This window comes from Lycium ferocissimum, chromosome 12 (assembly GCF_029784015.1).
Source record: "Lycium ferocissimum isolate CSIRO_LF1 chromosome 12, AGI_CSIRO_Lferr_CH_V1, whole genome shotgun sequence".
Taxonomy (NCBI): domain Eukaryota; kingdom Viridiplantae; phylum Streptophyta; class Magnoliopsida; order Solanales; family Solanaceae; genus Lycium; species Lycium ferocissimum.
The window spans coordinates 51789279-51811925 of NC_081353.1; the positions used below are offsets into that span (position 1 = coordinate 51789279).

The 22647-nt window shown below is 38.6% G+C and overlaps 1 protein-coding gene and 1 pseudogene across 1 annotated transcript; both read right to left on the reverse strand.

Moving 5' to 3' along the window:
- Window positions 1-7096: 7096 nt before the first annotated feature.
- Window positions 7097-8228, reverse strand: LOC132041082 (uncharacterized; annotated as a pseudogene).
- Window positions 8229-14049: 5821 nt separating this feature from the next.
- LOC132040079 (uncharacterized) lies at window positions 14050-15740 on the reverse strand. The gene is made up of 3 exons (XM_059430694.1): window positions 15342-15740; window positions 14720-14952; window positions 14050-14599 (listed from the first exon to the last, which is right to left on the reverse strand). The coding sequence occupies exons 1-3, from the start codon at window positions 15643-15645 to the stop codon at window positions 14321-14323; spliced, it is 816 nt and encodes a 271-aa protein (XP_059286677.1). The 5' UTR covers window positions 15646-15740; the 3' UTR covers window positions 14050-14320.
- Window positions 15741-22647: the final 6907 nt, after the last annotated feature.

The following is a 22647-nucleotide window of genomic DNA, read 5'->3' on the forward strand; positions in this document are numbered from 1 at the left end:
GACCATCACATATGATGTCCCACAGTTCAGAGTCTTCAACCATAATGAAGTGATGCATTCTAGTCTTCCACCACCCATAGTATTTTTCATTAAATCTGGGCGGTCTGGCAATCGATTGTCCTTCTTCTAAGCTTGATGGAGCTGCCATTTCGTGGATTCTTTCTAGGTGTTAACCTTTTATAAAGCATCCGCTCTGATACCATTTGATGTAGGCTGTGTGTCTACCAAACAGTATATGAGGGACCTGGTTATCGACCAGTTCCTTTATGCAGTGCAGTAAGTAAATAGACACGATATTACCGTGGAAAACTCCTTGCCCAATGGATTAAAATCACAACCTACCTCGTAGGATTTCCAACTCCACTATACTGAGCAACTTCAGATTACAACTCTTGCAACACAGGAATTAACACACTTAATCCCTCAGCCCTTACAATACCCCTATCGTAAGCAACTCTCGACTAACTCGTAGTCAAAGACACTCTAATACACCTAGACTAACTCTAGCCTAGTGTACTGCTCAAAAGCTTGTCAAGACAAACTTCCCACAAGCAACCTTTGAGAATTCAAAATACCTAAAACAACTTCTTGAAAGAGAAGAGTAGGTTTACAGTTTAAAGATCAATCAAACAAAGACTCATAACAACCTAAAGAACATAGACATAATCTGGTGTCTGGATCAGGTCCTTCGGCTTTTAAGTGGCTTTGTTCTTGAGAGCACTTGAAAACTTGTGGAGGCAAGGTTTGCATAAGATAGTTTTTGGTTTTCAAGTGATACGCAATATGTTGGAACATGTTGTATATATATTGGGGAGCATGTGGGTGCTATGGAGAGCACTCATCCTATGTTTGACTTAAGACATGGGCCGCAACACTGCTATATAGTTGTGCAATAGGCAGTGCAGCTTTACAGCTGTTACTGCCGACTGTACGACGTATAGAGAGAACAGTTCTCAAATCAGGTCACTCTCTATTTCTCCAGCAGTTTGACAATCATCAAAACGTAGAGGTCCTGTCAATTTCCCCCTTTTTGATGATGAAAAACTTATAAACAATGTTCCTTTTGAGAACTAAATCCCACTTGTTCCCCCTGCGAAATAGAATAGTTTTAAAATCGTAACAATATGTTAGAAACAGGATTCATGTACAGCCTGGATGACCAGGTTACCCAATCAGTAGTAGTGCACAAACCAACCACCTTAAACCTCCCACTTAAACACAACCTTTCAGTCCTTCCCCCTTAAATACAGCATCACTCATCTAACAATCAAGCATCGCTTATCTAACAATCAATCCAATTTCCACCTTTTGGCATCATCAAAAAAATTAATTAATAAAACAACTAGTAAGAAGTTCAGCTACATTAACTCGGAGCCACTTGGGCAACAAAACATGAATAGAATAGAGGTGAGCAAGCTAGCAATGAAGCGCACAGACAGAGTAATTGCCTAATAAAGATTAGCATAAAAGCAGATAGTAATCAATTCAGTACACAAATTATAATGATTAAACTGCAATTGTACCAAGAGTCAATAGAGACCAACAAACGGATGTACAGGATCTAGACAAAAAGGGGCATGTTTGGAAAGACAGGGACTAGGGAGGATTACTGGGGCTGTTTAGTGCTTGAAGGAGTTTATCAACTCTTTCAGTGTTAGCTCGTTGATCCTTTATCATTTGGTCTCGAAGTGTATCCACCCTGACCCTTAACTGATCCCTCTCAGCCCGCAGTCTTTCAATTTCCTCTGTCGCTTATGTGCGGGAACCTAGTTCTTTTGTTTGTTTAGCCAATTGAGCTGTCAGAAGAGCATTCTCTGCCTTAAGCTGTTGAATCTCTGCATTCGCCGCTTCTTGAGCTTCAATTAGGATTGAAATGGTGGAAGGGATGGAAACACCTACTACTTTGGGCACAAACTCATAGTCTTCCAAGGTGACCAGAGAGAACATGTGCTCCTTTGTTCCTCAAGAGGCTTTTCCAATTCTCACCTTGAAGTGCACAAGTACCTTGGTTAGAAAAATCCATAGGGTAGACCAGGTCTTTGTTGCACATTCCTTGCCACTTCAATAATTCGCTCAACCATGATGGCTGGCAAGTTGATTGGCTCAAAGGATGTCAGAGCTTCCATGAGGACCAGGTCTGCCAAAGTGATAGTAGAACGTCCCTCAGTTCATGGAAAAAGCACCTTATTGACGTATTAAAAAACCAATTGGTGCTCAAGCTTAAGCTCATTTTTGTAAAGAATTGCTTTTGTTGTAGACCTTGCTATCTTTACAATGACATTTTTGAAACCGATGGATCCCTTTCCGTTCTGCTCTCCTCCATCTTTACTCCTAAAATATCTGCAAGTACTGACTCGGTCAGCACAAACTCTATTCCATTTACAGTTAAGGCCAGAGCACCATCATCAAAGCTGCATAGGCTATTGTATAGTTTAGTCACTTTTGCTTCATACACACTAGGTGCTGGTGGAGTAAAGAGATAAGTCCATCTTTGAAATTCCACCATCTCCATTAATTCTTTCATACCAGGCTCCTCGCGTAGGTTAACATCAAATATTCTTCCAAAAAGAACCTTTTGTTGTTGCAGGTTCTCTTTCCCTCTTTGTCTTTTGGAGGAACCTGGTTCCTCACTGGGACTCATTTTCTTTTTCTTTTGGGAAGAATATTGAATATCATCATCCTCTCCTTCCTTCTCTTCTCGACTTTGATTAGCCACATTCTCACTCTCGTTACCCTCAGACTTAGTGTTAAAAAAGCTTTCACTCTCTCTCACCATCTCTTTCCTAGAATTTCTTCTTATTAGAGGAGATTCCTCTTTGTCCTCATCTTCCTCACTTTCAATTTAGTTGTATTGCTCATTTTTACTGGAAATCGCAGACAGTGAACCGAATTTCCTTGACGTCCTACATTTTCTTGTTTCAGGAGGAGCAGATACGGGAGATTTTGGGATTGATTGATTGATATTTTGATTAAATGAGGATGGGTTCTTTGAGGATGATGACTTTGAATCTATTTTGCTCTGGATTGGAGAGGATTGATGATACTTAGCAATACTTGGTGATAAGAAGAGATGTAGAGTGGTTCAGACAGACTTGTGTAAAGAGGGAGACTAACGATATGAAGATTTGAGTGAGAAGCGAGAGAGAGAGACAAGAGGGATATTTTTAAGGTGGCATAGGAAGCGTTTTTGAAAATGTGTAAGAGGAGGGAACGGGTCGGTTCAAGAGAGAGGTAACGATTTGTCAAGGGTGTTTTTTTCTTTTTTGAAAAATGTGTGAAGAAGGAAAAGCATGTGACTTGTTTGGCACATTTTATAGTTCAAAGACATATATGAGCACTGAAAAGATTACTAACCTGAGTCATAGGGATCAGGTCCCTGGAGAATTTTCTTGACCGATATCAAGCAATAACTCTAAAGTGTGCAAAATTGCTTGTGCTTAAGTTGTCCTGATTCTTCCGTGCATGTATACCTGTAACGGTATAAGAGTGAGTTTGATATAGCTGAAAAACACTTATTAGCACTGTTCCTTTCTACTTGTTGTGGCCAAAACATGACTGATGTCTTCCTTGAGATTTCAACACCTGGTTCTTCAATTTCAACATCCACAGACTCCAGTTCTCCTTTTGATCCTCATCAGTCATCAACTTCATATAGACTCTTAAGAAATTTAACCCATCAAGATCAGGCTCCAAACTTTCCAGCAGCATCAGTCATCAAGGATACGTCCTTCCTTTTTGTCACCCAAGGCACACATCCTGCTATGAAGGCTATAAGGGGAGACTTCTTTAACTTTTTTATGAGCTAGGAGCTGTCACTATTTATCAACATTGACGGTACCCTTTTACTCTCACAATCCTGTAGGTGATATCATTGACTTGCTTTTGGAACCCATACAAGTTTTGGTCCCTTGTAGTTGTAAAAAGGATAAATCAGGCTTCTTTTAGCCCACAGAGGCAGCACATTTCTTTTCCTTTTCTGAGGTCCTTTCTTTTGAGGACCAGTTCCTTCCATTTTCTTGTGACAACCTCTCTTATGAGATCCATTTTAGCTCCCTTTTTGATAAAATTCTTATTCCTCTGAAAGGACTCAATCCTTGCTTTGCATGCCTCCTTGTAATGACCTACTTGTCCACAATAAGAGCACAACCCATTTTCAGTTGTGGAAACATACTTGCTGTGTGGGTTGTAGGGAGTTTTCTTTTTCTTAAACCAAGTCCTTCTCTACCATCTCCCTTACTCTTGTACATGGAAGTGATCACATCAGAGGACCTGGTCCACTTGAGAGCTTTGTTAAGATCAAACTTGACCCTCTTTAGCTCTTCTTTCAGTTGCTCATTTTTCTCCATCTCTATAATGAGACTTAATTTCACTTTCTTGAGCTCATTTTCAAGCTTCTCTTAAGCCTTACTGGCTTGGCTCTTTCCTTTAGAGAAAGTCTTCATACCTCTTCTCATTTGACTTTCCAGCACAATGTTTAGTTGGTTAGTCTCATTAATTTGTTTTCGTATCCCCAATGGAAACTAATAGGCCATTTTTTTCTTTTTCCACCTCCTCAATCTCATCATTTAGCTCATTTTTTTCGGAAACAAGAGCATGATATGCACCAACTAACATGCCTGATAGTGATATGAGTTTACTCTGAGAGTATGCTTTCAAATTTTTCTTGACATCAAGAAAGTTTACCTCTCCATTCTCATCATCATCGTTTATTTATGATTCAGGAATGAGTGCAAAGATTGACTCATATTCAAAGGCTTCATTATGGCCACCATTGATGTAGTCCCTTTGTCATCTCCATCTTCATATTCACTAGAGGAGTTCCCCCATGCAGCAAGCGCTTGCTTCACTATCTCATCAGCGACTTCCTTTCTTTTGAACTTTCTGTCAAGAACCTGGTTCCTCCTCGCAGTTCTGTCATAATTGTCCCGCTTGTTTTGAGGGCACTCTTTAATGAAGTGACCAGGTGTTCCACACTTGTGGCAGCAATTGTTATTTCCCTTGAAGTTTTTGCTAGAACTTCCTGGCTTGAGGATTCCGCCATTTTTCCAAATCATTTTATGAAATCTATGCATGAGATAAGCTATTTCGGACTTCTCATCGTTCGAGTCCCCTCTTGCAGCTTTGAGAACCAAGCTCCTTTCTTTCTTGTCTTCATTTTTTTCCACCTTCTTCAAAGTCATCTTCATCTCATAAGTCTTGAGATTTCCAATGAGTTCATCAATCGTCAGCTTGCTGAGATCCTTGGCTTCATAGATAGAATTTACATTGCTATCCTAAGAATCAGGTAAAATACCAAGCAACTTCCTCATCAGTTTGGTTGTTGTGATGACCTCTCCTAGAGAGTTAAGCTCATTGATTATAGAGGTGAATCTAGTGTGTATATCATGGATAGATTCATCCTCTTTCATTTTGAATAGCTCGTACTCTGTGGTGAGAATGTCGATCTTAGAGTTCTTCACCTGCATTGTTCCTTCATGACCAGTTTGGAGGGCTTCCCAGATCTCCTTAGCAGTTGTACAATATGAGACACGGTTGTACTCATCAGGTCCTATTCCACACATAAGGATCTTCTTGGCTTTTAACTTTTTTTCAATAGCCTTCCTATCTGCATCATTGTATTCTCTCCTTGTTTTTGGAGTGGTTGTCAGACCAGCTTCATATTTGTTTACAGGAACATAAGGACCATCACAGATGATGTCCTACAGTTCAGAGTCTTCAACCATAATGAAGTCATGCATTCTAGTCTTCCACCACCCATTGTATTTTTCGTTAAATTTTGGCGGTTTGGCAGTCGATTGTCCTTCTTCTAAGCTTGATGGAGTTGCCATTTCACGGATTCTTTCTAGGTGTTAACCTTTTATAAAGCACTCGCTCTGATACCAATTGATGTAGGCTATGTGTCCACCAAACAGTATATGAGGGACCTGGTTATCGACCAGTTCCCTTATGCAGTGCAGTAAGTAAATAGACACGATATTACCCTGAAAAACTCCTTGCTCAAGGGATTAAAAATCATGACCTAACTTATAGGATTTCCAACTCCACTACACTGAGCAACTTCAGATTACAACTCTTGCAACCTTGCAATTAACACACTTAATCCCTCAACCCTTACAATACCCCTATTGTAAGCAACTCTCGACTAACTCTTAGTCAAAGACACTCTAATACACCTAAACTAACTCTAGCCTAGTGTACCACGCAAAAGCTTGTCAAGATAAACTTCCCTTAAGCAACCTTTGAGAATTCAAAATACGTACAACAACTTCTTGAAAGAGAAGAGTAGGTTTACAGTTTAAAGATCAAACAAACAAAGACTCACAACAACTTAAAGAACATAGACATAATCCGGTGTCTGGATCAGGTCCTTCGGCTTGTAAGTGGCTTTGTTCCTGAGAGCACTTGAAAATTTGTGGAGGCAAGGTTTTCACAAGATAGTTTTAGGTTTTCAAATGATACGCAATACGTTGGAACATGTTGTATATATATTTGGGAGCATGTGGGTGTGATGGAGACTACTCATCCCATGTTAGTTTTAGGTTTTCAAATGATACGCAATATGTTGGAACATGTTGTATATATATTTGGGAGCATGTGGGTGTGATGGAGACTACTCATCCCATGTTTGACTTAAGGCATGGGCAAAAGACAAGCTATACGATTGTGCGATTAAAGATGCGGCTTACATTATTCTGCTAACTGTACGACGTATAGAGAGAATAGATCTCAAACCAGTTCTCTCTCTGTTTATCCAGTGGTTTGACAATCATCAAAACATTGAGGTCCTATCAATGATAAAAATGGAAGTTGTAGTAAACATTTGGAATAAATCCGTCAAGATCAAGTAAAAGTAACAGTGAGGACTAATATAATGGAATTGTAATTGAACAAGTCATATTTGTCATAGGGTGGCAGATCCTAGAGTTACTGGTGCTTTACTATAGGGGTTACGTGCGGATGCAACTATTTAGCTGCAAGATTCATTTGAACTCAGTATTTTTTATGTGAAACATAAATTTATGTCAAAATTCTTGCAATTACAATAAATAGTAGGTGTGCACCAATAATTTGAACTTGATGTCTTCTTCGAATAATTTTATAGTGATGAGAAGATTGGGACACCTACTATGGTTGATACACCATTGACAATAAAAACATTGCCAGTTACATATTCCGAAAAATCATGGATTAGGTAACAGACCAATGATGTTAAACCCGGATCTATAGTTGGAAAAATTCTAAGAGGAAAGGTCTTCAAAAGAAACTTATGGAACCATTCGTGTTTAATAAGGCTCTCTGTTTTCTCGGATTTGAAAAATCTCGATGATATTGAGTTCACTCTGATCTTTTCTACTCCTGATTCAATAGCCATTATCTGCAATTCATTAGATAATATGTATAAAAACAATATTTTTATTCTATTTGCACAGTATGATTTTAAGTGGTATTCCCTACTTTAGTGACCATGTCAAGAGCCATTTTGAAGAAGCATGAGCAAGACTCCCTTTGTATACTGCCTGATTCAGAGCTGCAGCGGAAGTGATATTAATAACGGATCCTCCGCCCTGTTTAGCATCGCGCATGCTTCTACAGACATATTTTGACACTAACCATGCCCCTCTTAGATTTGTGTTTAATGTATGGTTCCACTCCTCTGATAATTCCATTGAAGAGCTCACACTACCTATAGATACATATATACTGTATGATTATATACAACCAACAAAATACCTAAATTACTTTTTTCCCATTTTATGTGACACAGTTACTAAATGGTATCCAGGTCCACAAAGTATCCCGTGTTAGAAGGGTCCATGGAAGGCCACACCCCAAAGAGTATTATGTAGTCAGTCTAACCTAATGCAAGCATTAGTGACACAGTTACTAGTAATGTAATTTAGAATTTTATTATACTCAATTACCTCTAATGACGGCATTATTAATCAAGACATCGATAAGTCCAGAGGCATCCCAAGCTATTTGTGCAGCAGCCTCAATGGTGGAACCATTTGCAGCAACGTCAAGCTCGACGGCGACTGCACGCGTGGCTCCCTCTGAATTACTGTTAATTTGGTCGCAGAGAGATGTCAGTCTCTCAACGCGATGAGCGATGGGCCGGATCTGCCGCAACCAGGCTGGCTTGAGTCGAGACAGAACTCTAGCCCGATTTCTGATGACGCCCCTGTCGCCATTACTACTTTTCCTTTCAGGTCATTCCACGGCTCCATTATTTGATTTGCAGGTAGATATGCAGTATTATTGTATTGATACAATAGTCTCTGAATTTTATATATGCAGAGTAATAGCTAACCACTAACCACCAGATCTAAGGACCCGTTGGGCAATAAAAAAAAATCATTTTTTGCGGAATAATTTTTCACTTTATTTGAAAAATGGTGTTTGGCTAGGAAAAATTCAAATCCAACTTGAAGTTATATTCAACTCATTTTTCACTTTTTAAGTTGTATTTAAGTACATTCAAACATGAATATTCTCCCCGCATTCTTTGCAAGAAGTATAAACCAAACACAACTCTATATTCAATTCCAACTCCATAAATTCCAAATAAAGCAAAACTATTTGGAATCTATGGCCAAATGCATACTAAGGTTTTCTTTTCTTTTCTGTCTTTTGTGGCAACCAGACAAGTTGGCCAACCTAGCTAGCACGTTCGAACCATGTGAATTGATACTATTCAACACAACGACCATCGTCAACTATACATATGTTCAATTATTTAATTTACATAATACAAACTTTTACTAGTATATAAAATGTATTTAATTACTATATATGTTCATGAGCTAAACTAAACGACTCCAAATGTATCATGGAGGATGTGCATAGGATACATGAAAAAATAGTACTCGGGTTATAATGGACAGGACACAGTCCTTCTTGCATAATACTGCTTTGCGTTTACTTAATGTTGGATCTTTCCTTATAATTTAATCATCTGGATTAGAAATATGTGACTCAAGTAGGAACATGTTCGATTTTCCATTTGTTAGCGGACACGTAAAAAGAAAGAACACAATATTTAATGTGGTTCGGATCAAAGTGATCCTACGTCCACCAAAGAACAACTGTCTTCATATCATTAACAAAGGAAGGAGAGATATCCCAATCACACCTAAGAGGATTGCTCTCTCAACTCTCTACTCACTATAAAGGATTTATGTATTTTGGGATGGTTCAACAATGAAGAATGGTCATCATTTTATAGATGACCAAACTTGGGCTCCGAGCACAAAAGTAAATACAAAATTTGTCCTCCACTAATTTTACTTGATCTCCAAGTTCACTTGCTAGCCAAGTATATTGGCACATATGATTTACTACCGCATTGTCCAAACCAACTCTTTCAATCTCCACCTTGGTTTGCGTCACGAGCATGCTTATAAACAACTCTGGTCAAAACTTCTAAGCTTACTGGGCAACCCCGTTATAAGAAACAAGAAGAATCAAACCATTGTTGAACATACCACCTCCATCTAACAATTGTTCTCTTCGAAGTTGCATCAGTTGATGAGAACTCCCGCTAAGTCCTTGCAGTGTGCAAACTTAGCGAGCGGGACTATCTTGGTCAACATGTCTACAGCGTTATCATATGTGATAGCCTTCACGACCTTGATAGTTCCCTAGTCGATAACATCTCGAATAAAATGAAATCTGACATCAATGTGTTTAGTGCGCTCATGAAATCTCTGATTTTTAATCAGATGAATAGTACTCTGACTATCACATCTAAGAGTTGATTCCTGCTGAACCAAACTCAATTCCGCCACTAAACCTTTCAACCAGATAGCTTCTTTCACCACCTCCGCTGCTTCCATGTATTCTACTTCTGTTGTAAACAAAGCGACAATCAACTGCAAAGTCGATTTCCAACTAACGACACTATCAACAAGAGTAAAGATGTATCCAGTTGTGGACCTACTTCTGTCAAGATCCCCTGCATAGTCAGAATCCACATAATCGAGAACTGAAATACCTCCAACACCTTTTCGAAAGGTCAGACCAACATTAGAAGCTCCCTTGAGATATCTCAATATCCACTTGAAAACTTCCCAATGCCTCTTTCCTGGGTTGGACATGTATCTACTTACTACGCTTCCAGATTGACCAATATCTGGACTTGTGTATACTATATCACATAATGCTACTAACTGCACTGGCATAAGAAACCTTTGACACATGCTCCACCTCATTCTTAGACTGAGGGATTTGTAACTCTGATATTTTAAAATAAGGAGCTAACAGTGTACTTACAAGCTTGCATGTATGCATATTGATTCTCTTAAGAACCCTTTCGATGTACCTCTTCTGAGAAAGATGTACCATACCGTCTTTTCTTCATATTTTCATACCAAGGATTTTCTTTGCAGCTCCCAAAGCATTCATGTCAAATTCCTTACTCAACAGTTTCTTCAAAGAATTTATCTCTGTAATGTTGTTAACAGTAATAAGCATATCATCAACATACAAAAGTAAATAAATCATTGAGTTACCAGACATATTCTTGTAATACACACTGCTATCAAATGCACTGCTTGAGAATCCATGTGTAGTCATGAATGCATCAAACCTCTTGTACCACTGTCTAGGGGATTGCTTCAAACCATACAAAGATTTCTTTAGTCGGCATACATGATCTTCTTTTCGTTTATCTAGGAAACCTTCAGGATGATCCATATAGATTGCCTCTTCTAGATCACCATGCAGGAAAGCAGTTTTGACATTTAGCTATTGAAGCTCCAAGTCGAATTGTTCAACCAATGCTAGTAGCATGCGTATTGAGCTATGCTTCACAAATGTGGAGAAAATCTCATTGTAGTTAATTCCCTCCTTCTGATTGAAACCCTTTGTAACCAATCTCGCCTTGAATCTAGCATCTTCCACTTCAGGAATTCCCTCTTTCTCTATGTAGACCCATTTGCATCCAACTGTCTTCTTCCCCCTTTGCCTCTGATTCTTGTGAAGGGAATCCATCTCTTCGATTATGGATAACTGCCATTATGAAGCATCCTTGCATGAAGTTTCTTGACCATACGAGGAGGGCTCAAGATCCTTAATCTCTTCTTCTGCAGCTACGAATGCATATGCAATCAGATTTGTTTGCTCTATAAGGCGTTCCAGTCTTTGTATCTGCCTCTTCTCCCTTACCTTCGCAATTGTGTATGGTTCATTGACAGTAAGTTCTTTAAGATCTACACCTTTTGACTCATCTTCAACTTGAGTCTCTTGATCCTTTTCCTTGGTAAGCTCCAAGAGAAGCTGCACCTGCTCGTTGTTCTCGTTTCCTGAAAACTCTACGAAAACTTTACGAGGATCAAATATAGAGGATTCATCAAAGGTTACATCTCTACTAACTATAAATTTGAGTAAAGACAAACACCAAAGCTTGTAACCTTTTACTCCTTCCACGTACCCTACGATATGGCCTTCTTAGCTCTTGGTTCAAGATTTCCTTCATTAACATGATAATAAGCTAGACACCCAAAATACTCGTAAGTATGAATAGTTAGAGGATTCACCTGATCATACCTCATTCGGAGTCTTAAAGTCAATCGCCGATGCTGGAGATCAATTGACAATATGAGCAGTAGTGTGAAATGCTCCAGCCCAAAATTCTTTGGACATTTTGGCTTGTAAGAACATACAACGAGCCTTTTCGAGAAAAGTTCTCGGCAACTCCATTCTGTTGTGGGGTGTGCCTGACAGTCCTATGTCTTGAGATCCCATGAACCTTGCAGAAATCATTAAACTCTTCACTGAAAAACTCCAAGCCATTGTTTGTGCGAAGATACTTGATTTTTTGCTCCATTTGATTCTCAACCAAAATCTTCCACTCTTTAAATGCTTTACAAGCATCATTTTTTGCCTTCAAAAAATGCACCCAAACCTTTCGTGAGAAATCGTCAATGAAAGTGACAAGATACCCCTTTCCGCCCTTCGATGAAAGTTTAGAGGGACCCCATAAATCTGAATAGATGTAGTCTAGCACCCCTCCTATCTTGTGTTTTCCAGTATTGAAGCTGACTTTCTTCTGCTTGCCTAGAATGCAGTGCTCACAAAATTCAAGTGTGTTGATCTTCTCACCTTTCAAAAGGTTACGATTGCTCAGGATCTCCAGTCCATGTGCGCTTATATGACCCAGTCTCATGTGCCATAATCTTGCCTTGTCATCATTAGATAACTGTACCGTAGATGTATTTGCAGAGCCAACAACGGTGCTTCCTGCCAATGTGTAGATGGCATCCTACAGCTTGCCTTTCAGCATGACTAAAGAACCTTTAGTCGCTTACATAATTTCTCCTTTACTCATGTACTTGTAGCCTTGCTCATCTAGAGTACCAAGGGAGATCAAATTCTTCTTTAAATTAGGAACTTGAAGGACTTGTGTAATAGTCCTCACGGCTCTATTATGGCAACGAACCCAAACTGAGCCAATGCCAACTATTGCACAAGTTGCATTATTGCCTATTACTATGGTTCCTTCACTTTTCTCATAGCTGGTAAACCAAACTCTTCGGAATGTCATATGCAGAGTACAAGCAGAGTCTAACACTCATTTGTTTCCATAACTTCCATTATTGCATGACATTGTAAGTACATAATCATTATCTAAATCATGTATCTGTTCAACTGTGGATGCACTCGCCTTTTCCTTGTACTTTGACTTTAGGCAATCTCGTTCAAAGTGCCCCTTCTTGCCGCAGCCCCAACAATATGCATTCTTCTTATTCATACGAGACTTTGATCTGTGCTTTGATTTGCTTCTTCTCTGTTGGCTAGTCCGGCCTCTCACAAAGAGTCCACTTGCCTGATCATCTCTGTCTCCTTCAAAATGCCTCCGCACATCACTAGAGTTACGTGCCTGGCACACTTGCTCAAGGTTGATAGCCTCCTTGCTATACATTATTGAATTCTCGATATCACGATACCCTGAAGTCAATAAAAATAGCAGAGCCCATGAAAGCGTCTCCTCGTCCTTTTTTAATTCCCGTAGTCTGTAAATCCATGAAAAGTTTATTAAAAGCGCCTAAATGATCTTGTAACAAAGTACTTGACCCCATCTGAAATGTGTGGAGACGTCGTTGTAACAACATCCTTGTTGTCACCGATCGGTCCTAATAAAGCCCTTGAAGCTTGTCCCATAACTACTTGACCGTCTCTTCGGTACTTGTACTCATTTCACAAAGTATGTTAGGTGTAAGGGATAATTGGATTAGACTCAATGCATCCCCTTCAATCCTCTCCTTGTCGGAAGTCGATGTACCATTGGGATACTTTTCGTCAATAGCATGGATTGAACTTTCCCTCCGCAATAACGCCATCATCTTGATCTTCAAGATATTGAAGTTGTTGCGCCCACTAAATCTGTCGATTTCAAACTTCATGGAAGTCATCTTTGCTTGTTCTTCCTCCTTGGATCTTCAAAAAGTCCTAACGCTTTGATACCAATTGTTAGCGGAAACGTAAAAGAAAGAACACACGATTTAACGTGGTTCGGATCAAAGTGATCCTACGTCCACCAGAGAACATCTGCCTTTGTTTTATTAACTAAGGAAGGGGAGATATTCAATTACACCTAAGAGAATTGTTCTCTCAACTCTATACTCACTACAAAGGATTTATGAATTTTTGAGATGGTTCAATAATGAAGAATGATCATCCTTTTATAGATGACCAAACCTGGGCTCCAAGCACAAAAACAAAAAAGGAAAAATAAATACAAAATTTGTCCTCCACTAATTTTACTTGCTCTCAAGTTCACTTGTTAGCCAAGTATATTTGCATATGTGATTTACTACCACATTGTCCAAACCAATTCTTTCACCACTAATTAAACTGAAGTGAGGCTCACATATTACAAATTGTTTTTCACTTATATGTATTTTCATCATACCAGACTACTTCAATTTTCACGAGGGATAGTCTTGAAAACTATGAGTATATGTTCTCTCTCTTTCTTGTGTTCTTCAAGTTTACACTATTCTGGTATCTTCAATTTGCACTTGATCGCCATAGTAGGAGCCTAGGAGGTAATATAAAGATTCATTTCGCTTGCTTCGAGAATTGAACGTACAATATAGTAATTTAACACAAGGAGAAAAAACCAACATTATTACTTTATTTCTCTGACATGTCCATATCTTGTTCCACGCTCTCTATCCCTTTCTTGGGTGTCCCCATGAACCGCTTTTCAGAATTCGTGTTCGCCTTCTTTTTTCCATATGGAAGGATCATGGGGTTCTCTCAACCGTGCACATGCATTATTCTATGTTCGCGTTAATTAAACTTCATGAGCTAAGTTCTAGAGTGACGAGAAGATGGGGACACCTACTAAAGTAGCTCCACCATCGACTATGAAAACATTGCCCGTTACATATTCCGAAGAATCATGGATTAAGTACTGGATGAGTGACGTTAAGCCCGGATCTGTAGTCCCAAGATATCTCTGAGGAAGCGTTCTGAAAAGGAACTTATGGAACCATTTCTGTTGAATAAGGCTCTCTGTTATCTCTGATTTGAAAACTCCCGGTGATATTGAGTTCACTCTGATATTATCTACTCCCAATTCAATCGCCATAATCTGCCATTCGATCATTTGAATGCAATTAATTAATGCATCATATATATATGAGAAGAAAATAGCAGGACAATTCATTTGTTCATTTCTTCAAACTACGCATACGACACTTAACTGACGTACCTTAGTGACCATGTCAAGAGCCATCTTTGAAGAAGCGTAAGCAACAGTCCCCGGTACTACTACACGATTCAGACCAGCAATTGAAGTGATGTTAATAACAGATCCTCCGCCCTGTTTAGCATCGCTCATGCGTTTACAAACATATTTCGAGACCAGCCATGCCCCTTTTAGATTTGTGTTATATGTATGGTTCCACTCCTCCTCTGTCAATTCCACCGAAGAGCTCACACTACCTATACATTGATTATAAGCAACCAGTAAAATCAATTCTACATATATAAGTCCTACAATATTATATACTCCATTGACTACTAGCAATCACTCCCTCTTTCCTAATTTAATTATGTAGTACTGTTCGGTTTTGAGAGTGAAATATCTTAATTTTGACAGAGAATTTGGATATATAATCTTCAAGTTTTTTGGAATAAATTTACATATTTGGAAACTACATTATAATTTACAATAATTAACAATTCAAAATATTTGAAAGACATTTGAAAAAATGAAGGTTCAAGAAAAACTCATTTAACCCTCGTAATCCGATCAGTGCCACATAAATTGAGACGTTAGAGAGTATATAGTAATGAAGTAGCCTAGAATTTTATAATACTCAAGTACTTACCTCTAACGCCGGCATTGTTAACCAAGGCATCGATACGTCCGAAGGCGTCCCAAGCTATTTGTACAGCGGACTCAATTGTAGCACCATCGGCAGCCACGTCAAGCTCAACGGCGGCTGCACGTGTGGGTCCCCCTGAATGACTATTAATTTGGTCGCACAGAGATTTCAGTCTGTCAACACGACGAGCGGCAGCAACGATCCTGCAACCGGCTTTGGCCAAGTCGAGACAGAACTCTAGCCCGATTCCTGATGACGCCCCTGTCACCATCACTACTTTTCCGCTCAAGTCTTTCCACGGCTCCATTTTACTTAAGTCTAGTTATGTAAAATGAAGTTAGAAGTGTAATGTAATGCAGAGAAGAATAAGTCATATATAAGATACAGTGCATGAAGCCGCCTAGAATATATATATATATATATATATATATATATATATATATATATATATATATATATATATATGGCCTCCTCTTTTTTACTAGCACTAAGATTTGACTAGACGTTTTAGTGGAAGAGTCATTTGAAATTTCGCGATATGTAGTGGTAATTCTGGAACCTTTGAATCGGGGTGATTTTTCACGTAAAATCGTGTGTTCTTTATTTTTACATCACAGACTAGCAAGCAATGTCACATAATTAAGCCAATTCCATCAGCTAGTTCCTATAACTTGAGCAAATTTTAAGAATGTGAAAAAAATTGGAACAATAATCTAATTCAACCCCATTCTATGTTATGTAAGTGTATAAATAACATGTTTAAATCCATGTTTCTAGAACTAAAGAAGTTTTGGTTGAACCAGTCTTAATATGGTTTGATCATATTCGTTTTGAGCCAAATCTGCATGATTTTTTTAAAAGACCTCACACCATTTAAAGTATTCCCTCATCTAATAGGAAATTCTTTTCATTTTCAACGACCAATGCAGGACTTTTGTTTGCATAGCCAACCAAAGCATATAGAATTCTCTTTTCCCTCTTTTCCTTCTTCTCCACTCTGATTGCCTCTTTCTTAGTACCTACAATCCTCGGTCTAGACTCATGAGTAGTCGGTGAATAATGTAATGTTTCAATAAAATACTCTATTTGTTTCAATTTATGTAGCTTGAATCGGGGTACGAGGGTCAAAATAACTAATATTCGGTGTGAATAATTCAGACATATAGAATCTTTAATATTTTGAAAATAAAATTTACATATTAAAAAGTACTAGTTAGTCACAAAAATTACAAAGAAGGTAAATTGTATCGTCATTTATGCCTATCTTATAAAAACTTTACTTTTTATATAATTCAAAACCAAATTAAAAGACGACTTGAATGGATAATTAACACACAATGCTTGACAAATAGAGTAAAGGTACGTTCACTCAATGAGTAAACATCAAATTGAAAATTCAAAGTGAAAGGATATAAACATTTGTGTCTTGTAGCTTTCATTTGAAATTTCCACGTCCAGGACTCGTGCAAAGACTTGATAAACAATAAGCACTAACATTTTTATTCATCATTCACAGTCGTCTTTCTTGACTTTAATGTATACACTATACTATGGATTCTAAGTTTGAGTTTAGTTGTTTAAGTACAATCAAATATCTCTATAATTGTCATTCGTTATAACAACATTTCACTATTACGATCTGATTTTTTTCGAAATAGATTTTTCATGTCATAGTTTACTTTTCTATAACAACATTCTACATATAACAACTGTGACATTCATTATAGCGGTACACTCTTTGTAAAATTACCTCTCTATAATAGCCATACTCAAATATTGTATAATAATATTTTGTAAGAAATATATTACAATACGTATAAAAAATAGAATATTAAAATATTTATGGTAATCATCATTAATGTCATACACATAGTAAATTTCAAGTACGAATATCTAAAAGGAGAAAAATTATATTTCTCATAGTAATCTGATTTAGTCTTGCAAAATTTCAATATCAATTCAAGTGTTATATTATCAGTAACAGACTGAAATTTATGAAACAACCTACAAAAGGAGAATTCTTACGTCAAACTTGAAATATTTAAATTTTCATTTAATTTTAAATGCATATGTTCCTTAGATTTTAATTCTTTATTGGTGTAATACAACTATTTATGGATTTATTAGTAACTTATTAGTCTTTTCAATTTTTAACTAATGAAAAATGAAAATCAATTGAGGTTTTAGATTAACAAGTATTTTGTTTTTGTTTATAATATAAAAAGTACAGAAAAATATTTTTCTGTGTACTTTTGGTTATAAAAGCTAAATGAGATTTAAACATCAAATGTCAGTATATATACATGACAGCACCTCACTATAACAGTCATAAAATTTTCGGACAAACGCTGTCATTATTGAGAGGTTTTGACCGCAGTTTGTACGCTGTGCAAGTGGTGTGGTGATATTCCTTGAGCTACTGTTCGATTGGGAATTGAAATCTTACTAGTTGCGACTAATTAAATCAATCTTTGTCTCCTCAATGTGATTATATGAACTCACAATCAAAGTTTGTGAGATTCTTTTTCATTAGTCCTCCAAATGATATGTCCCTCAACTCCAACTTTAATTTTATCTCCATTACTATTATCCAGATTGGCAATACCATATATTTCATTTTACCTATCGTGTTAATTTTTTACAAGATATGCGGGGTTAGAACGACTAATTGGTACTATTCCACGCATGTAGACAAAAGTGATTTCGGACATCAGTTACATATATAATTGAAGTGTCAGTAAAAAAAGAAAATAAAATCTCTTGGCCTCTTACAATTTGAATAGAAGAAAATGTCTTTTTCATATCTCTTATGTGATTTTTTTTTTTTTTTTTCAGATCTCTTATCTGTAAAAAATGAAGATGTCTTGTAAAAAGGTAATAAAACTAAAAAAAGCTTGTAAAGGGCCAAAAATCTATTTCTCCCCATAACGGTGTTCCTATATATAGCAACGCCCGTTATGGACAATATGTGCATTGGACGAACCCATGAAGTAAGAGGTGTTGCGTGAAACTCTTCTCAATTTGTTTTTGAGAAGAGTGGATATACTTGTGAAGATTCATGAGTTGGAGAAGCAGGAGAGTGGAAAAGAAAATAAGTCATTTGTCGTGTATATAAAATGAAGGGAAAAAACTTAAATATATCATCGAACTATCCGAAATGACTCATTCATGTCACTCGTTAATAGCTGAGTTCATTTATGCCATGGTTGTGACACATTTAGTCATTCGTGCCACTAATCACTAAAAGAGCCTACTACTACTAGACTTTGCCACGTGGCATTATCTAGACTCTTCATTACTTACCAGCCTCAATCCCTCTCACCCATTTTTACGAGTTTCATAGGTAATCCATTTCGTCAAGTTCAGTGGCATATTTGAGCCATTTCCCAACCCCTTTCTAAAAGGAATATGATTCTAAAAGGTTGAATATCATGCATCAACGATAAATAGAAAGAAAAAAAACATAAGCTAGTATTGTTACTCAAGAGAGACATGTATTATAAGGAATTGGGAAAAGGCTCAAATATGCCACTGAACATAACAAAATGGTTCATATATGCCACTCGTAAAAAGGGGTAGAGGTTGGTAAGTAATGAAAGGTTTAAATAGTGACACGTGGCGAAATCTTATAATAGTAAGGCTCTATTAATGGTTAGTGGCACAAATAAACCAAATGTGTCACGGCGATGACATAAATGATCCCAACTATTAATGAGTGACATGAATGAGCCATTTCGGATAGTTTGATGACATATTTGAGTTATTTCTCTAAAATAAAAGAAGACGGCTTAAATGGATAACTAATATGATGCTTGGCGATTAGGGTAAACAATAACTTCACTTAATGAGTAGACATCAAAATGAAAATTCAAAGTGAAAGGGCATATTTGGGATTTGTAACTTTCATTTGCAATATTTCCAGGTCAAAACTCGTGCAAGGACTTGAGGAAAACAATGACATTTTTATTCATCATTCGTAGTTGTCTTTCTTGACTTTAATTTATTCTGCTCTTTGTGTTATCTATTTTTTCTTCATTCGTAGTTGTCTTTCTTGACTTTAATTTATTCTTCTCTTTGTTTTATCTATTTTTTCTTCATGTAGAGGATTCTAAATGTGACCCACTGTGATAGAGTCACTGCAAGAGTAACATCAGATTGATGGAGACTTTTGTTTGTTATAGCTTTCCTTATGAAATTTCCATAGCAGGCAATACGTGTGCATTGACTTTGAATAACAAAAAGTTTTCCATTTATCATGCAGGGGAAGAGTAATGTATTGGGCTAAATTCTTGTAACACATTTGGACCAGTACCATGATGACACGTGGAAAGAGACATGAGTCAAGTATGAGTGAGCATGCAGCTTTCCCGGAGGAAGTCCTGTGATTCCAGAGACGTATCTAGTTCCGGAAGACCGTTGAAATAGCTCCGGAAGGGAGACCAACGGTCTGCCGTTACGAATCAGGTTGTGCGCCTTCCGTGGGACATTAATGGACTTTATTGTCCTCTTTATGGCTTATCATTATTATGGCATTAATTCTCATTATTAGCAGGGGCACAATTCATGGAATGCGTACCCCATATCCTATGTATAAATAGGGCTTGTCATTTCATTGTAACGGACATGAAATCCAAGAGAAATACACTAATATATGCTTGCTCCATTTTAGAACTCTTTTTTGCTTTATTTTAAGACCATCAAGGTTCTAATTACTAGCTTGGCCGGAGTCATAAGCATCAGGCTTCATCAAGGCTCGGGCTATTCTTAACTTTACTTTGCTTATATTTCATTTAATATCAATTCTAATTGCATATCACATTGCTTTATTGGTCATTTTGATCCACGTGTCCTTGATCACGAACACAAATTCAATTGAACCGTTTTCTGGGTAAACAGTTTGGCGTCCACCGTGGGGCCAGGACAGTTGTGATAGTCATTGTGTGTTTTACTAACTCTTCGTGAATTCCATTTCTTGCCCAAGTATCAACTGCAGGTATGACAGGAGTTAATGGCAACACGAATGCTGGAAACAACTTGGGCAACGACCCGGCTCGGCCACCGACGGCTTGCCCCTCCAAGATCCCACACGGAGCCTCGGCCACAGAACACCACCCAAGGGCAACACCGATGGAAGTGAGGCAAGAACATCAAGTCATCGAGGAAGAATCTCCCACCGACGAATCTCCTACGGAATCGATGCAGATCCCGAGGAGGAAAAACCACGCTATGAGAATTGGATCAGCTGAGGGAGGTTGTCTCTTCTTTCATGTCTAATCCTAGGGCCAGGGTTGCAGCTCCCCGCACAACGCCCACAACACCAACTAACAGCAGTGTTGCCAACTGTAGCGGACAAACAGTAGGGAGGAATGGAGATGTCTCCGGCAGCTAGTCCGTCCTGGACGATCCCTTCCAGGCATAGGTCGTGCGGTTTATGAGGAAAATCACTGAAAAAGTGAATCAAACTGTCAAAGAAGTTGAGAAGAAGGCCAAGGAGTTTCAGAGGCACCTGGATCAAATCCCTGGGGCTCCTCCGGTAGTGGAAGGCCCAGATGCTAAAAGATACATTCAGTTGGTGTATAAACCTGAGGCTGCGCCGGAGTTGATCCTGAAGAGGTTCAAGATGGCCGATATTCCTAAGTACGACAGAACAACATATCCACAAGAGCACATCCTGCCGTACACTATCGCAGTCAAAGGTAACGACTTGAAAGAGAAGGAAATTGAGTCGGCTTTGATAAAAAAGTTTGGTGAGACCCTCGCACGGGGGGCTCTCACATGGTACTATCAGTTACCCGAGCATTCAATTACATCTTTCTCGATGCTGGCTGACACCAACAAGGCCCATACGGGGGCAAGAAAATTCAAAACCAGAAAGGCAGACATCTTCCGCATCGCACAGGGAGAGTCAGAACGCCTTCGGGACTTTGTTACCTGATTCCAAAAAGAGCTCATGTTTTTGCCTGCGGTGCTAGATGACTGGGCCACCGAGGCTTTCACCAAGGGGTTGAATCCCTTAAGCTCGAATGCTTCCTAGAAGTTCAAAGAAAATATCCTGGAGTTTCAGGTCACGACTTGGGAGGATGTCCATAACAGGTACGAATTGAAGATCTAGGTGGAAGATATCCTGCTGGGGGCTCTTGCAGGAAATTCCTCCCGAAAATCGGATAAAGGATTCGGCACAGATCGGGGCTCTTCCAGGAATCACTTTCAACCTTATCCATTGCCAAAATGATGGAGGGTCGGGCTATCGATCTTTGGAAAAGCCCAATGCTACCAGGAAAGAAAACCATGGAAAGAACGATCGTGGGCTGCAAAGATAAGTGCAATCCTCCCGGAGCTTTTTCAAAGGGAACGGAGTATCCAAAACTTGCGGATTACAACTTCACTATCAACGAATCACAAATGGTGGCCGTGCTAAAAACCCATCCGATGTCATATCCCCCAAAGCCTATATGGACCGATCCTAGTACCAGGGTTCAGACGATGTGGTGTGACGCTTATGGGACCCCAGGGCATAAAAGCACGGATTATAAACACATTTGGAGAAGGAGGCTAATATGCTCGCCAGGGGACATCTCCGGGAATATCTAAGTGAAAAGGCCAGAAACAATTACGGGAGAGCCTGGCCTGCAGAGGAGAAAAATGCTCTCGACGCCTCTCCTCATGTTATCAATATGATTTTCGGTGGATCTATGATCACCGGTACCAGTTTTGACACGTCCAAAAAGATAAAAATCTCGGTAACGCGAGAGAAGAGGGTTCGCGAACTCCCGGACGAAGGCATGATCACTTTCATCGATGAAGATGCGGAAGGCATCACTTTGCCACACAACGACGGAACCTACCAAGTTGATGAAAAAGAGGCTTCCTTGGTACCGGAGGCTACACTTGGGGTGTGGATGCTTTATACTAATGGATCATCTAATGTAAAAGGAACCGGTTTGGGGATAGTCTTACAAACCCGTACCGGAGAGGTCCTGAGGCAGACAATAAATAGCGTGCCTCTGACTAATGATGAAGCAGAGTACGAAGCTTTGATTGCAGGTTTTGAGTTAGTTTGGGGACTAGGCGCTGAAGTCATTGAGGAAAAATGTGACTCCTTGCTGGTGGTAAATCAAGTTCATGAGGTGTTTGAAGCAAAAGAAGAACGCTACTCTTTAACACCAGCTTTGAATCCAACACTTGCTTTAGTCTCTGTTTGTGGTGACATAAATCCCTCCCTACAACTCGTGAATTAAGAATTCTCACAACAACAAGGTCTACTCGACACAAGAGCCATTTATTATCTTTCTTTGATTCCAGAGCAAAG

Bases quoted from the DNA above. Each gene is read 5' to 3' on its own strand.
- LOC132040079 (XM_059430694.1), bottom strand. From the start codon at position 15,645: ATGGAGCCGTGGAAAGACTTGAGCGGAAAAGTAGTGATGGTGACAGGG. The intron at 14,953-15,341 runs GTAAGTACTTGA...ATCAATGTATAG, and splicing joins TAACAATGCCGGCGTTAGAG to GTAGTGTGAGCTCTTCGGTG. The intron at 14,600-14,719 runs GTACGTCAGTTA...ATCGAATGGCAG, and splicing joins CTCTTGACATGGTCACTAAG to ATTATGGCGATTGAATTGGG.